At 38.5% G+C, this 18179-nt stretch overlaps 1 protein-coding gene and 1 long non-coding RNA gene across 5 annotated transcripts; one reads left to right on the top strand and one right to left on the bottom strand.

The window, feature by feature from the left end:
- Positions 1–79: 79 nt before the first annotated feature.
- On the bottom strand, positions 80–6640 carry LOC307013565 (fucolectin-like). 2 transcript variants are annotated; one of them, XM_079640974.1, is made up of 6 exons: positions 6527–6640; positions 3614–3689; positions 2554–2854; positions 1759–1907; positions 812–1091; positions 80–312 (listed from the first exon to the last, which is right to left on the bottom strand). In XM_079640974.1, exons 2-6 carry the CDS (start codon positions 3675–3677, stop codon positions 159–161), a joined length of 948 nt encoding a protein of 315 aa, XP_079497100.1. In that variant the 5' UTR covers positions 3678–3689; positions 6527–6640; the 3' UTR covers positions 80–158. The 2 variants fall into 2 exon arrangements, with proteins under 2 accessions (XP_079497100.1, XP_079497101.1); XM_079640975.1 differs by having other exon boundaries at positions 828–1091; positions 6527–6634.
- LOC307013573 lies at positions 3699–16998 on the top strand. 3 transcript variants are annotated; one of them, XR_013800987.1, is made up of 3 exons: positions 3699–4587; positions 15530–15811; positions 15998–16998. It is a non-coding gene; the product is annotated as an uncharacterized lncRNA (long non-coding RNA). The 3 variants fall into 3 exon arrangements; XR_013800986.1 differs by having other exon boundaries at positions 15530–16998; XR_013800988.1 differs by lacking the exon at positions 3699–4587 and adding an exon at positions 7835–10594 and having other exon boundaries at positions 15530–16998.
- The last annotated feature ends 1181 nt before the right edge of the window (positions 16999–18179 follow it).

Consider the following 18179-nt stretch of genomic DNA (forward strand, 5'->3'; position numbering starts at 1 on the left):
CAAGTCCCGTGTAAAAGCAAAAGTCAAGGCAGACTTTTGTTGCAATCTCCACCAGTAAATCTTGACGTCAAGCAAACAATGAAATTTAGGATGCACATTTTATTTTGGATGCTTTGTGTACACATTACAGCATCTTTGCAAATCCATTACATTGAATGCTAATCCAGTGCAGAGCCATACACCTCCACCTCACAGAGGGTCAGGTACTCCTTTCTTCCAGGGATACCTATGTAAACATAGCGGCCGTCCATCCCGTTGGGAACCTTGAACTCAGCAGTTTGACCTGCCAGGATGCTGGTGATTACAGCAAACCTGTAGAAGAAGCAGAAATCACTACATTAACCTCAGGAAGGGTTTATTGAAGTAACAGGCTTTTCATTTTAAGTTCAACATGCACTCAAAGCGTCATTAGGTTTCTGCGCTTTACTTGGTTAGAATGTTGGTTGCAGATCTTTTAATAAGGTCTTGATAATGAACAATATTTATATTTCAGTAATGTTTAAATAAATGTTTTCAACTCATGTCACAGAATCACAATGGACGACCCTCGGTCAGGCCTTTAATTTGGCGACCTTGGTATTTGTCCATTTCTGTGATCAGATCAGAACACATTGGAGGAATCATTCATACATGAAGGGTATTCCCGCTCCAATCCTATTTCTTGGCAATGTAAGGATTTTTAATCCAAAATGTATCACCAGGTAAACTTGAGAGAGAAAAACTGAATAATGTTCCTCAAACGTGTTCCAACAAAATACCAATTTAGTGACTATTTAATATTAGTATTGTAATAGGACAGGCTTTAAGTTACTTGGGATTGTCAGCACCATTGTTTACAAGAGAATCTCCAATGCGGATCTCGGCTCCATTGAGTCGTTCGCAGTCTTCATATGCGTTAGTTATCTTAACAGAAAACACTTTGTGTGTTTCGGGCAGAGCCAGCCTCCACCAGGGGTTCAATTCCCAGGCTGTGCAACTGCAGGAACCCTCAACCCACTTGGAGGCCCGATTCCCATCAATGGCATAAAATGCATTGTAAAACTGATACAGTGATGACTGTGCAGCTTTTCCTTGAATGGCCAGGTTCTCTTCTGCAACAAAAAAACAAAACAAAGATTTAGTTTAAATCAATAACATGTATGACTCCTGATGCAGATTGTTCTTTATTATTCTGTTTCACCATGACTCTCAAAAGATTTGATTTAATTTGCCGTCAGGATGAAGGACATAAAAGGGATAACCCCACCATATGTAAACAAATAACTACCATATATTATTTATTATTGGAAAAGAGGAATTAAAGTAATATTATAGTCTATAATATATTGAGTCTATAGTTAAAGTTATATATAACTACAACTGCACTAAGTTTAACTAAATGTCAGTTTTGGCAAATTAAACTTTATATAAAATAAGACCTGTTTTAGTAATCATAAGTGACATGAGAGGCTGGTACATCCTTTCTCTTTTTCCTATTAATGGCAACATATTTTACAACTTGAACATCATGCTGGATTGAAGAAGACTTGAAACAAACAATTGAGATCATAAACTAATAGTCACACTCTTTCCAGCGGTAATAAATCAAGTGAGTTGCAGGAAAAATGTTCATAGACTTCTACACAATCAGACCTTTAGAAAGAATGCAGGTTTAAGGCACTTCTGCATTGAGTTCACTTTTCAGCCACTTGGCTGATATGACAGTTCCTTGTTTGGATGGAAATCATACATTATTTATGTAAGATCTCAAACCCTCACCAGTTGGGGCATGGTACCCGTAGACTTCCACCTCACAGAGGGTAAGGACCTTTCCATCACCCGGTATACGCACAGTCACATAGCGTCCCTCCACACGATCAGTGAAAGTCAGAGTGTTCAATCCCTCTACTGTAGAAATTGTACCAGACCTAAAAGAAAGAGAACAAAAGTGAGAAAGAAAGAAGAACATGAATGACATGTTATACCCCTAAGGCTTCAGCAGTTAGATAAAAGGTAACTGGTGATTTCATCATAGACTTCTATACAATCTGAGTCCTTTTTGCAATCAGGGGGGCACCCACTGTGAGATATTAAAGACGATGCAAGTTTAACGCACTTCAGCATTGCCTATATTTCTGATAAGCAATGCAAATAAGTAAAATGACATGGTTGAAACATTTAGGAACAGTTTCTATGAGAATCTACTGGCAGAGGTGGGTAGTACATTTACAGTTCAAAACAGTCAAATCATATAAATACAATTCAACTTGTAAAATGCTTCTTAATGCATGAATATATCTAGAAATGTCACATACATATGTACATTTAATCATTAAGTAAATTTTGCTGATAATACTTTTGTACTTTTCCTTAAGAAACATTTGGAATGCAGGGCTTTTCCTTGTTATGAAATATTTAGAAACTAGGGTATCTGTACTTGTACTCGAGTAAAGCATCTTAATACACCTCTGTCTACTGGTGGTGAGCAGTTAACAGGGGAGAGGAGAAAATAAACAAAATGCTCAGACAGTTACACAAAACAAATGAATCAAATGTGTGCAGGAAATGTCTTACACTGGGTTTGATGCACCATTGTTGTCTAAAGAGTTGCCGATGTGGACCTGTGCCCCCACAAGCCTTTCTGAACAGCAGTCTCCTCTGTTGGAGATGATAACGGAGGTGACGACGTAGGGCTCCAGCAGGTCCACTCTCCACCAGGGGTTGCTTTCTGTAGTAGTATGGCTGCACGATCCAGAATCAAAGTTATTCTCACGGTTTCCATCAATAGCGTTGCTGGCAGCTCCACTTACGTGGTAATATGTGGAATCATATATAATCTTTGACTGGGTCGCTTTTCCGCGCAATGCCACGTTTTCTAGTAAAGAGACAGTTGAATATATAATTATAATACACATATTGGAAAATGGTTTAAGCTACATTAGTGTTCCAACAGATAACTGGTCCTGAATATTCAAATGCACAAGAACTAAATAAAACAGAAACATTTAAATTACAAACAGAGAAATGCTGCATGTTTCTCAGAGAGTAAATGATGAGTTGATATTAGACCTGTGAACGGTGATCATTAAAAACTATTCCATTGTGAGTTGGGTTACGCTTTCTGAATGTGCAGCATGTTGCTTCAGCATGCACGTGTTGCCAACTTGATACAGATGTTTATCAGTGTTTTTATGTCTATGCAGTGTTTTATTTCCAAACACTGAACACGTGCTGATGAATTGGAGATTGAATGTGTTTTTTGTATTTGTTTGTGTCGCTTTGCTGGGATTTCTTACATGGCGATGTGTTCACAGTTACATTTAAACAGTATTACCACAATAACAATAACTAGTTATTGGAGCAGCAACACATACAGTATCTAATGTGAGCAGTGAGATTACAATATGTTATGCATTACATAACTCTTTTTTTGGAGCTAAAGCTATAATCTAGACCAGTGGTTCTCTTATAGAATGGAGACCAGCTCAAGGGGTAAACGAGGTTGGGAACCACTGATCTAGACAATTAAACTTACTTTGTATAAATATGCTTTTCTTGCTAATGGTCAGCCTTACATTCACTTCCCTGTTATGTTTTATAGTGAAGACGTCATATACTAACGATTCATACTCACGATAAGTGGAGGCAGAGCACGTCTCCATGAGGAGCATGAGAAGGAAAACACTGAGTTTCATCATTCTGGATGAGACCTAGGGTAGTCATCAATAGAACATATTTAACATAAAATACATTTCTTTGTTATTTCTGAAAGTCATCATTTAAGAAATGAAAATCAGATCTAAGTGTATTGAAATAGTTCGATTTCAACACCTGAGCCTGTTTTTCAGGTTTCAGGCTCGAAAATGACATTCCCAGAACAAATGACCATATCTTCCCTTTTAAAAGGGTTAAATTAATAGTCTTTTCTCTCAAAGTAATGATAAACCTGTCAGTTGGATGTAGAAAAGTCAGTTTCAATATAGATGTTTTTATTTTAAAGAAAATTCAGATTGAACATGGTAAAAAACTGTAAATGATATTGTCCGTCCAAAATATATTTTGTACTTATAGTGAAAACTAACCTTAGATGATGGGTTAGTAGACTAAAAGCTTTAGGAATCCAAAGTACAACATATAATAAGTACCATGTATCAAGATTGATGCAAAACAAGTAATATTTGACATTTTTAGACAGATTTAGCAAAAAAAACTCTTCTGGGGCCATTTGGGTGGATTTTTCATATCTCTGGCTCCCCCTGCTGGATTTTGACATGTGACATCTCTTTCTAACCGTCAGAGCCAATGGAATCGAGGGGAACTCCCACATAGTCCTTATTTGGTCATGTGTGTGTATTATACTGCCGCATAGCCAAGACCGGAAGCAGCAGCCACTCTGGTGGCTACCATTAGCAGCTAACTTTTGCTCTGTGATTTTTACATAAAAATGGAATTATGGATTATAAATAATTCCAATTATTGCCCAGAAACTTTATCAACCTATGGATTAACCGATTCAGCCGCGTTTTTTCTCGTTTTAATGCCATTGGACACGTATTTTGATCAGTTTAACAGCTACGGTGAGACGATCTCCCTAGAAGCTACGTAAAGGTACGTGTTGTGATGTCTGTCTTTGCTTCCCCTGTCGCAAATTCAGATCACTCAATGATGATACTATAGACTTAAATAATCTGTGGAACCTCAGCTTTAATTGGATATCTTGTATGTGCAGCTACGATAAGTAATAAGGGTACTTTTATCTTGAGTTCTGTGCCAATGTCCGTTAGCATTTTTCGCTAAGGGGTCATTTAGATGCTTCTTATGAGACTTGTGTTTTGTTTTGGTAAAAATGGTTTATATCGTCAGTTAGCTGAGATTATTTCCGTTAATCTGGTATAACACATTAATAGGTTCTTAAATATTAAGATCCCCTGAGACACAGTGTCCTGAAAAAAACAAACAGGGTACCCACCGGGGCTTAACAGGTTAAGACCATGATCCCGCCCCTTATGTCTTTGACCAATGGGAAGTAAAGGTTAAAGTTGAACATATTTAATAAAATAGAATTGGGAGGGATGAACCACTCTTTAATGGTCACAAATGCAGAGCACACAGTGAAATGTGTTCTCTGCTTTTAACCCATCCTAGTGCCATGAGTCTAGTGCTAGGAGCAGTGGGCAGCTATTGTAGAGCAATGGGAGTGAGGGGGGAAGGGGGTCCGGTGCCTTGCTCAAGGGCACCACAGCAGGGCAGGAGGTGAACTGGGACCTCTCCAAGTAGCAGTCCACACTCCATAGTTAGGTCTGGTCGGGTACTTGAACCAGCGACCCTACGGCTCACAGTCCAAGCCCCTACTAACTGAGCCACTGCCGGACTAATACAACTGTTAATAAAATTAAAGCTGCAATTTGAATGTATACTTTATAATGAAGACCTTTCACGAAGAACAACAAATAATATTCCTTTAAATAATTAACAATGGGGAAGAGCTTGGTTAAATCCTTGACTTTGATTGGATATTCCTTCTCTGAGAATACTTGATTTTTCGTAACCTGTCTGCAAGATACAAAACATCCCTGACACATATTTATGTCTAAAAGGAATCAAAAAGTGTATTCTGCCTGATAGGTCCCCTAAAAGGAGGATAGTGCAACACACAATCAGGTGACAGGTCAAAATGCACCAGAGTGAATTGAGAAACTGCAGCAGAGAGCAGGAGTTTGTTTCCTAAAAGGCTAAATTGTACAAATATGTTTTGAGTTTTTTTTTCCAAAGACTTCCACTGAGCGGGCATCCCTGATGTCTCTAGGTATTTTTGTTCCATAGCTTTGGGGCATAATTAATAAAAGCTGCATCACCAAATGTCTTTTTACGGCTGTTTCTGGGAACCTCTAACAAACCAGCCGCAGAGGAACACAGTGTTCTTGACGGCTTGTGGCTGACAAGGGAGTTAGCAATATAGCTAGGTTCTTGCCCATTAGGGCCTTATATGTCAGGAGGGGGACCTTCAAATCAATCCTTAAGTAAACAGGAAGCCAGTAAAGAGCAGCTAAAACTGGACTAATGTGTTCTCTCTTCTTAGTTCTGGTTATCCGCAGAGCTGCAGAGTTTTGGATGAGCTGAAGGCTGTCAGTCGTTTTTTCGGGAGGTCACTGAAAAGTGCATTTCATTACTAGTGACCTCCGGTTTCATCCCAGGAGTAAATCTCCCCAGATTATTTACCAGAATTTCAGTTTTTGCTTTTACTAATTGTTTAATACATTTTAGGGTGTAAACTTTTTCACACTTCTAGCTTTTCAAATGTGAAGATTTTTTGGGATTTAGAGTTTTCTTTTATATATCATGCTTAAAAACGTTTACTTAAGTAGCATTCTCAATGCAGTATTTTCCTTGCAATGGAGTAATTTACATTGCAGTATTAGTACTTTTACCTAAGTAAAGGAGCCTAGTACTTCTTCCACCGCTGCAAAATATTAATATTAATACAAAATGTTTGAAACATAAAATATTTTTAAAATAAAATAGTAGGAATGAGAATTGAAATGCTTACCCTGATTCCCGCTGAGAACAAAATAACTGAGTCGAAGTTACTTGATCTCAGAACTTCAGGAAGTGTCTGTAGATAAAAACCCTTAAAGCTGAGCTATTTGTTTGATATCTTCCCCCAAAGTCAATCAATAATCATGATCAGCATCCAATCACTGAATGCCATGTAGTATACTCCCAGGCACATGAACCCAGTTCTAGTCAACAGATCAAGGTTCCAGTGGTCATCTAAGGACAACTGATGAAACATTCATATGAGTTCATGTTTACGCAACCATTGCTTTAATCACAGAGCGATAACTGCACTGATCCAACAGTTTCATTTAACGAGGATATAGTTTATCACATTGACATATATATTATATATATATATTGTCTTATAGCTACAAAAGGAAGAGAAATATATATTTATATGATGCCGTGTGCAGAGGTGGGAAAAGTACTCAGATCTTCTAGTTAAGTAAAAGTAGAAGTACCAGAGTGTAGGAAAACTCTGTTACAGTTAAAGTCCTTCATGCAAAATGTTACTCAAGTAAAAGTAGAAAAAGTATTATCTTCAAAATATAGTTAAAGAACCAAAAGTGAAAGTAGTGATTGTGCAGATTGGTCCATTTCAGAATAATATATATGATATGTTTTATAATGATTGATCATTAAAGTGTTCTCAAAGCTGGTAAAGATGCAGCTAGTTTGAATGACTTTGTATACTGCAGGGTAGCTTGTGGATTTACTCCAGGTGGAACTAAAGTCTGATTTAAGTGTTGATTATATTAAACTTCATTAATCCACATGTTGCTGTAGTTGTAGTTTTCAAAAGTTGTTGAAATGTTTCTTTAGAGGCCAGCAGTGTTTAAAGAGTCTTTGGAAAATTCTCTTCCCATGTTTGGAAGCTTTGAAATACAATATTTACTGCATATCATTCAGCTTTCAGCAGGCACACTTTCATTCTTTATCCAGTTATAAAATGACAGAAAGAGTTGTGTTTTTTACGCCAAACAAGTAGACTGCCTCTAACTGTGCCCTGTCCGAACCTTTTTGTAAATATCCGATTTCTTTGTGAAATACAACTGTACGGCCTTAACAAGCTTCTCTGTCTGTCTTATTGTATTTTTTGCCAAAGGAAGTTTTGTTATTAATGCTTTCTACAGAAAAACACATAAACAGCTCAGGCATACAGAGGACACTTTGTTTGGGCCTCCAGACATACATTAGTTGTTTGAACTTTAATATTGTCTGTGGCCCTTCAGTTATCAAGATACCACTCTGACAGACATGATGGGGATTGATCTTCTGATCTAACTTTGGGTAAGAAAGCTTTCAGATGTCTTTTATAATATTTATCTGTATTTAATAAATAAATAAAAACTTGCCTTCAGAACCATTGCTTTCACTGGTCTTAAATGATTGATAGAAACAAAGTATCAGTTGTTTTCTTATGACATAAGACAAGCACATTCGAAGAAGGTGTACAAGTCCTGTGTAAAAGCAAAAGTCAAGGCAGAGGTTTTTTTTGGGTGGTCATTTGGTTCAATGTTGATGCAATCTCCACCAGTAAATATTGACTTCATGCAGACAACAACATTTACATTTTTATTTTTGGATGCTTTGTTCACACATTACAGCATCTTTGCAAATCCATTACATTGAATACTAATCCAGTGCAGAGCCAAAGACCTCCACCTCACAGAGGGTCAGGAAATCCTTTCTTCCAGGGACACCTATGTAAACATAGCTGCCGTCCATCCCGTTGGGAACCTGGAACTCAGCAGTTTCACAGAATCACAATGGACGACCCTCGATCAGGCCTTTAATTTGGCGAGCTTGGTATTTGTCCATTTCTTTGATCAGATCAGAACACAGTGGAGGAATCATTCATAAATGAAGGGCATTCACGCTCCAATCCTATTTCTTGGCAATGTCAGGATTTTTAATCCCAAAACAAATTTAGCGCCAGGGAAAACTTGACAGAGAAAAACTTGTAAATTACCTGGGATTGTCAGCACCATTGTTTACAAGAGTATCTCCAATGCGGATCTCGGCTCCATTGAGTTGTTCGGGGACTTCTCATCGGTTGGCTGTAAAATAACTAAAGGCATTAAATAAATGCAGAGTAGTAAGGCACAAGGCAATTCAACGTGCTTTACAAAAATGAAAGACATTAAAATTGCCAATGTGAAACGCCACAATGAGACAAAACACAAAGTGTTTGACCAAACATTCCCTCTCAAGTCAGAACTGAGGTCAAATAAACAGTCTCATAGCCCAATATGATCAGTCCACCAGGATCAAAATAATGAAACTAAATATCGGTCCAGGCAAACCAATGAGCACCTGCATGTGTGAATGAGAATGGCCCTGACACCATTTCAGCCCAGATTTAAAATCCTGGCAGGACAAGTTCCAGCTCAATTCTCGCACTGAACACAAACAAGTGAGTGAGGGACTGCAATATAAGAGGGAAAGAAAGAGAAACTTTAAAACTGTTCAATTGTTATGATGTGTAAAGACTGATGTTGTTCTATAATCGTCTGAAACTGTTAAGTCATGATGTGAAACGGTTAACAAAGAAAAAGGGAAACTCAAGCTGCTGCTACACTTTATTTTATTTATCTAAAATCAAGCACTTTTAAGATGCACACATTTTCAAAAGCCATTTTATTTATTTTCTCTATTTTATTTTTAAATGCAGCCCGAGAGGAACATTACACAGTATTTAGTGTATATCTGTAGAGTTCAATGTTAATTGACAATAAATATTGTTGGTTTTGAATTGTACTTTCTTTATTTGATTGGCAGTCAGTTGTTGATGACATGCAGACGTTAATAAAGCTGCAGGCTACTTCAATATATCACACTAATTCATAAAGCAAGTTAGACATTTTGATGTTCCGGACCTTTGCATGGGGACATTTTCTCTAACTGGACCTCGTTGAATTTTTGTTGAATACCCCTGGTATAATATGTAAGCAAGTAGGGCTATAAACATTCTCAAAATGAAATCAATGTCATTCTAGTACCTCATTCACACCAACGGTGTTTCAGGGCCGGTTCGGAGCTGGAGCCTGAAAAGCACCGGGTTTTCCTGTTCACACCGCAGCGGAGCAGCCTCTTAGCTCCGGAATCCGGTTCGTTTCAAGCACCAAAAAATTGTCCGGCCAGAGCAAAAGCACCGCATACGTCACGCTTACGTCGAGGCGGGGGCAGGGGCAGAGGCAGGATCAACTCCTGAACAACAACAAAAAGCCGGCGTTTTATCCAGTTTGTACACAACGATGGAGAAACTTAACAAGAGTTTCAGAGTTTCAGTGTTTCTGCCATAGACTCGACTGTATATATAGAGGTTTCTGCTCATGGTGAAGCAACGTGTCTGCGTGTTAAGGTGGAACCTGAGCATTCACGTTGATCACCTCTCATTATAACTCATTATAAAATTAAATGAAAGATGCAACGTTACTCCACACTCATGGTTCAGTCCACCTTAAGAAATAAGACCCACCTCGGAAGCAGTTATGTTTTAAAAAAACCTTTATTGAAACTACACTTTTTTATAAGAATATAGACCAAACCACAGAAATGACTCCGGAAAAGCTGCAGATAGAGCCATAAGAAATGAATGCAACTGATTTCATCTGCGCGGTTTGGCTTTATGAAGCAGGCACGCAAACGGTTACGTCATGACGCAATGACGCAGCACCAGTCGGACTCTGGGCGGTGTGAAAAGAGCCAGAGCTAAACCGAAGAACCGGTTCTGAACCTGAAAAGCTCTAGCACGGAGCTTGAACCGGAGTTGCGTTGGTGTGAATGAGGTATAGGAGATGATTTTAGAAATAATTGATTTTAGTTTTTTTTTTTGCATTGTGAACTTCTCCAGTTCTTCACTTAATCAAGACGAGAGCCGTACACCTCCACCTCACACAGACTCAGAAACTCCTCCCGTCCTGGGATGACTATGTTGACGAAGCGACCATCCATCCCCTTACAATCAAACGCACCGGCACCACCTGCAGGGATACTTGTGATCACAGCACACCTGGCAGAAGAAGCAGAAATTACTTTGTTGAGTTCAATTAAGGTTGGTTTTGTTGCTTTAAAAAAGTGCACTGTTGGCCACATTGGGGCAGCAGAACAAACATTGCAAATACAGGACTTTGGTCACTCACAAAGTTGTTGTGGCATACATGCAAGCAAACATTTGTCTTTTTCATCATCTTTTGGCCACCTGATGAACTCTGTACTGGTCTCCGCGTGATGGAAATATCTTGCTCTCAGCTGCTCCAACGCTCCACTGTGTTCACCGGCTAGTTATTAAATGTGTGTGTGTCTGTACTTTGGTGGTGAGCAGCTAGCGTACAGTCCGGGATATCTGAGGTTTTTCTTATTTAAGCAGCCGAAAGCAACGATAGCAATCATATTAAACTAAAAATTGTCTAAAAAAAAGTCCCACATAAACTAAAAGCAATATACCAAAAGAAGCGTAAAAAGCTGATAATAATAATAATTTTTATTTTTCGTCAGAATTTATGATGGCAACCCTGTCTCTTAAAAATCACGTTCCCACAGAACTAAACTGCATTCTCAATTACGTTTAGCGAGAAACGTATTTTCTCCCACGTTACGTTCGTTATGAACTTATCTCAAATACGTTTATTTTCTACATATCTTCTAAAAACATATTTTCTCCCACGTTACGTTTCTTATGAACGTATCTTAAATGCGTATCTTAAATACTATTACTTTCTATGTTTGCCATTTATTGTCTTGCTTGCTTGTAATAATAGTCATTTATAAATATCATTTTAGAGCACACATTTGAAATCAGTAGGCGAGGCTGTAATTTCGCCAGCTGTTACTCTCATGAGCGAGGCAGAAAATAAGAGTTTTAACATGCCAAAAAGCTGCTGTGTCGTTTATTGCACCTCAAACATTAAAACAAATCCAGAGTTACGTGTTTCTGAACTTCCTCTAAGAAGAAAGGACAGTAACGGCCGTCCACACTACAGCTTCGACAGCTTCAAAAACGGTTTCCAACGCGTCTGCCCATTCACTTTGAATGGGGTGACGTCACGTTGCCTCGCTTTTCGCCGAACGGAATTGTGGGTAGCATAGCGGTCCGTCTCCGCCGTCTCCGGCGGCAGAAGTTGAACAATTTTCAACTTCTGCAGCCGGAGACGCCGGAGTAGCCAGCGTCAGCCAATCAAATCCCGTTTACGCAAATCTGACAGTTCAAGCGCTAGCCAATCACCGCAGTTCATTTCCTCATATTCCAAACGAGAAATTACGGTAGCAAATCACCCGGTTCTTTACGACCAGAACTATTTACTGGGATACAAACCGGAGGAACCAGGCATGGAGGGAGGTGGCAGAGACAGTGGGTGAAACTGGTAGTTTTTCGCCTGTTCGGAGAGTTTATATATATATATATATATTGCTCGCATAAAATCCCCGGGGTTTTTTGCTTTGTATGCCGGGGGCGGGACATTCATGTGATTGGTTGCTGGTCGCGGTGCTCGAATAAAATCCCCAAGATTCAGACACGCCCAGCTCCAAGCTTCTTTTGAAGCTGTAGTGTGGACGGGCCGTAACAGAGGATCTCTGTGGCTTCAGGCTTGATCGCCGTTCAAATGACAGCATTGGTTTCCCCAAAAGTGGGAAGGGCTCTCATATATTATTCAAAACCATTCTATTTATTCTAACGTAAATGACATGCCAGTGTTTTATCTTTTTATTTCTTTGTTTTTATTTTAAATCGTATAATGTCTGACTTTTTTTGCCGTCTGTGAGGAAAAGAAATGGGGCTCAGAGCCTCAAAATACTGAAATCTGTATTTTTTTAAATCTTTTTTTCCTACTAATTTGTTATTCTTTTCTAAATAACACGCTGTTATTTACTCAACAATAACACATAATTATCCTTGTTTTTATTTATTCGTTTAATTCCATAATCTTGGGCTTTTTAGCACGCTTTTTAGCCCTAAATAAAGTCACAGGAAACAGACGTAGGCCTATAAGGGACATTTTGAGCGAAACACACCACAAACCACCCACTGAACAGATTACCCAAGATCCTCAGCTTGAAGCTCGTTGATTGGATGTTTTAGCCGCAATGCATGTTGGGATATGATGTTAATGCGATATGATATCCGAAAACATTTAAAAAATAATACTTTATTCCGAGTGTTCTTGCTTTTCTCTTTGAAAGTAATCACATAACTGCATTTAATACACGGTTCGGCTGCATTCAATATTACATATCTGCCGTAGTTCTCTATTTATAGAGCCTTGATGAGAAGACTTCTAGACAAACATGAGGAACTGCCGCCAACACTGAAAACCTGACGTGGATCATAAATATATCAGAAATTAAACAACATCTTACATTTCTTTTCACACAACACGTCTCTTCGCAGTATCAACACTAATTTGGCTGACTTTTATATTTGATCCAATTGGTAGATAGGCTGTATTTACACCATAAAGGTACACAGCTGATAGAAAGGGACACCTGGTGGTTGAAGCATGTTATTGAATTTCATTATTTTTATTATTAGATATTAATAGGATCCCTATAAAGTATATTCATTACTCGTTATTCTCTACTAATAGTTAATTAAAGACTGTATATAATGACTATTTTGCACATCCCTTTCAAGATTTCAAGATTTACTAAGGTTTATTGACATATCATATTCACAAACGGTGTAGTTATGCAATGAATGAAAAACTTGGGTCGCAGGTTCCTCAATAGTGCATTACAAGACATCTATCAATATTTGTGCATATCTCCAGCAATGTTAACTATGTTGAAGCACTTATTTTAACTGATATTATACATATGTATTATACTCTTATAAGATGTATATAGATATTTCATCTCCGGCCTTGTCAGGTATTGAACAATCAATAAATAAAGAACACAGAATTATTAAATATAAAACACAGAATTTGTCTGATTATACTAAATGATTTACAAATAAACACCACTGCATATTTACAACTGTTACACATGCTGATGTAACGCAAATGTTTCCAACTTGGAATCAATATGGTATATCTTATCTTAAGATGATCGATGGCTACTGCCATATTTGCAAAATGTGCCTCTGAACCTTGACAAGTGCATGTTTTAGGCTTATCAATTAATGTAATGTAATGTAATGTAATGTTATCAATTAACAACAGGTGGGGTTACAGACATAAGACCAGCTGTTAAATAAAGCTCTGCTGACCTTAGCTGGCATGTGGGTATATATTAATGCTGCCCATTAAGGGCACAAGCAATTTTCACTCATTTATTAATTATATATTTTAAATTTGAGTGTTTCCTATCCCCTAAACCTCCAGGGATGTACACAGTATACTGGCAACTTATTATTTTGGGAAATACGAAAACGTCTTTTAAAACTACAACTCCCAGTAGAGACGTGCCATAGATAGAGAACATGTTGCAAAACACAATATCGATAGCAGCGTCCCTAGCAACAAGTAAGAAGTAGTTAATAATAATAAAAGACATTAAGAAAAAGGCATTTTAAACAGTCATTAAAAAGCAACACAATCTACCTGCATTGCATTACTCTAAACGTGTAATAACGTGCTTTAACCAGTAGGTGGTTCCGGTTAAAAAGCTGTCAAGTTTACAGTGTTAACAAAATAAAATATACTGCTGTTTCTGGTTTAGTTTACGACGGATATATTTAGTTATTGTTTTGATATTTGTAACACAAAAGCGATGGAAAAAACCCACAGCAACACAGAAAAGATGGTCTTAACATGACCCAGCGGTCTAGTAGTTAATAAAAAACAATAATATCAAAACAAAATATTACTACTAACTTTATTGTGAAATTCAAACTGAACGGTAAAAGAATAGTTTCCGGTCTATTCTGAGCCCGATCTATGTAGATAAATAAAAATAAAGAACTACTACGACAGATGTGTAATATATTTAATGCAGCCGAACCATTTATTACAATGCATTAATGTGATAACTTTCAAATAGTAAAGCAAGCACTGCTGAATAAAGTATGATTTTATCTTTTACGAAACGTTTTTTTATTACGGAATGCAGTTGGAGGTCAACCAATCACAGAGCTTGAGAACTAATCACGGGGTTTGTCAAACAGAGAAGATGGTGAAGTCCTAAACGATAGCTGGGGATTCTGGGTAGTGTAGTGTCTTCTTCCATCCTTTACTCCGAAAAAATATTCGTTTCTCCGAATCGAAGGGGAAAAATTCAAAAGCATTGCACACAATTTAAACCAATCAATGTTGTGTAATAAACAAGGATAATCTGGTGTTTTTTAGACGATGAGTAGTGCAGATATCACTGTAAAATCAATCGACAGTAAGGGGAATACTTACTTCCGGGTGTACATTTCTCCGTTATCCAATGGGAATGGACGCTCACATTGCCTTTAAGGGCAGCCGACACAAACGAATGCCGTGCTTCCATGAGCGTCAAATCCCGCCGCAGATGGGAATACATTGCAATCAGTTGAAAGCTATTTGCGTCCCTTTATGAAGCTGAAGGAGCCTAGGAGCGTCACAACTGCACGCCACGGGACCCTGACCAAACGTCGCTCCTGGTTGATTATGGAGTGAGAGTGTGTTGCCAGAGGAAACATACAGCAGAGAACTGACCCCTTGGTAAATTAGGTAATTGTTTGAAAAAGAAAATGCACGTTTGTAGATTACATATTTTTCATGGAGGCATAAATAAACATTATTGTTGAAAAGCTCTATCAGACAACAATTGACCAATCAAAACTTGTGTGTGTTGTGGATTTTTCACGATATAGTGTCAATAAAATATCCAGTGCTGTTGATTGGGATGCTATTTATTTTTAATTAGTGACTGATTCCAAACATCTTTACCGAATGAACTCAAAAGGAGGTGATATGTCAATGTTGTGTGGCAAAATGGCAAAACATTGATTTTTTCAGGTTCATTGATTACATTTTTTTTTCATCCACCAAATATGTATTTATTTTAAATGTCTGATTCATAGAAAATGTGGCCTTGCGTGGAAAAGCAAGCCAGTCTGGGCGTCATCCAGACCATTATGGAGATGCAGACAAAGCTATTGATGGAAGCCGTGAACCTAACTATCATCATGGTTCATGCAGCGCTACTAGCAGGATGACCAACCCCTGGTGGAGGGTGGAACTGCTGGAGTCCTACATCGTCACCTCCATCATCATCACCAACAGAGCAGACTGCTGTGTAGAAAATACGGGGAAATACATTATACTCTGTGAGGTGGAAGTCTATGGTTATCGTGTTCCAACTGGTGAGAATTGAAAACAAAGCCACTAAATATTAGATCTTCCAAGTGTTGAATCCTCATCTATCTATACAGCTGACATCACACCAGAGTTAAAGCTCCATGAACTTGAATGAACAACAAAGGCTAAATGCAGAGCATCATGAAAACTAATTATCAATAATGATGTTTGCAAATGTGTTCTGTTTGCAGGAGAGAACCTGGCACTCCAAGGAAAAGCCACTCTTTATATGTCTATGGGGGAGGCCGTCCCAAAGCTTGCTGCTGTATTTACTCCCTCCACGTGACAGGAGGGAGCCTCGTTGAGCTGCGAGTGTGGCTACAGACGGAGTTCACTCCGTCATGGAGGGGTAGGGTCGAGGGAGTGGTTTGGGATTGGGCCTCAAAGTCAATATATATAAGCGGTCATGAACACATCTGTCCATCAGAGGGCTGCTGTGCCTCCTGTCATCATTAATGGACGTCTCTTTAAAATGACCGCTCAGAGGAGAGGAGTTCTCATTTCTCTAACTGCCTGCTGCTTCCCGTCCTCTCTCCTCGGTTCCCCTCCTCAGTCCTCCGCTCGCATCTCCTGTGGGCGGCACCAAGTCTCGAGGAGAGGAGTCGAGGAGGGGAAATTTGAGTATTGAGAAACCTCTCCTGTCTTCTGCACAGCTAATCAGCAGCTGATCGGTATCTGCCTGTGCACCTGAGTCTGATGGCTGATTGGAGCCTCTCACCCTCAGCTGGCCTATCAGCAGCCAGGGCCGACCATAAAGGAGGCACCCAGGAAGTCTTCTCTCTCTCACCCTGGGCCTGTTGCTGATCAAGGAGCCTGCAATTGACTGCCTTGTTAAGAAAGTAATTCTACTTTGTTTGTTCTGACCTTTGATAAATGTGTGTGTTGAGAGGTGGGGGAGTTAGGTAAGTTTGGGGTACCCTGTACATTTCTCATCACGTAAGTAACTAATGTTAAGATACACTAGGTTAGCGGATTGTTGCCACCCCTGTATTCTGTTTTATCCAGTTCTGAGGGTTTTTGTTTGAGTTTTGGTTTCAAAGGATGGATGTAGAAATAGGCCTGGTTTTGTTATGCTTATTTCTTTTGTTTGGCACAATCTCCTTTGACTCCTCCTCCTCCTCACACAAAGAGTATTTCTGTTTAATTTCGGTTCAGTTAGGTTTACAAGGAATAAACCTTTTGTCAACCTTTACACTGACTCCCTCATTATTATTATTGGTTGTTGTGTGTTATTGTCTCCAGATCCCCTAAACCATAGTGGGGACCTAACACTCTCCATGAATGCATACCAAAGCCAAGCAGAATCCTTCAAGTTGCAAAGTGCATCTTCAATGCTGTTTCAACTGTTTCATTTATAGAGAGTGTGGCATTGCAGAGTGAACAAGTAAATTAGTTGGCATAGACCTCATGTTAAATCAGCCAATACATTAAGGTCAATACGTTTCCATATAATTATATTCATCCATGCCAATCAATGTGCACATAAGTCCATCACATTTTGATCGCTTCTCTAGTTGTTTTTAGTTTTTTTTTACTTTTCAGCAGCAATATTATGTTCCTGAGAATGCAAAGTACACACATTATCTAATCAAACCAGGAAGTTGTGACTTAAATGATCCACTTGGCAGATATTAAACTCTTCCTGCAGATGTTTCCCTGTCACCTGTCTGTTTTAAGGCCAGCAGGTGGAGCTGTTTCACACAATCTCTTCTTTTTTAATGTGTACAGCACCACCTTCATCTTCAAAAAAAGATCGCTAGAGATTGTTTTTAATGAGGCATGCAAAGAAGTGTAGGCTTATTGAGAAAAGGGATTATTCAGGTCTAAAAACAGGTAATTTTATTCATGCTTTTCTATTCTGACAGAATACTGCCTGGGCACACAGATAGGGAGACACATTTGGAAAGAGTTGGAGAAAATTGTACACAAAGCATACAAAATTATACGTAGCTGCCATTTCTCTCTGATCTTCCGGGGCATCAAATTCAGAATTTTGGCCAGATAATTGTATTTAGGCATCAGGTTAATCACTTAAGGATTTAGCTCTATAGTTGACTTAGTACACTTTCTCAATTAGCTGCCATATAACATTATTTATGTTGATTATTTTGACTAGTGTTGACCTGTGCCCTGTTTTACAACTGGATGCTTATATATTTGAATGAGAAGTATCTGACTTAGCAATACAGTTTTTCACTTCTTAATCCAAATGAGCTTTATCTGCCCACAAGCACAAGGTAATCTGTGGGTAAATCATCAATGAATAACAACATGGACTATAACTGCATTTGGTTGTGCAACCCTGTGTTGCAGAATAACAAAAAGGATTTGAGTAACATTTGACTCAATAGGTAAAGGTTTCCAACTGAAACT

The sequence above is a fragment of the Notothenia rossii genome (genome assembly GCF_949606895.1).
Source record: "Notothenia rossii genome assembly, chromosome: 7".
Taxonomy (NCBI): Eukaryota; Metazoa; Chordata; class Actinopteri; order Perciformes; family Nototheniidae; genus Notothenia; species Notothenia rossii.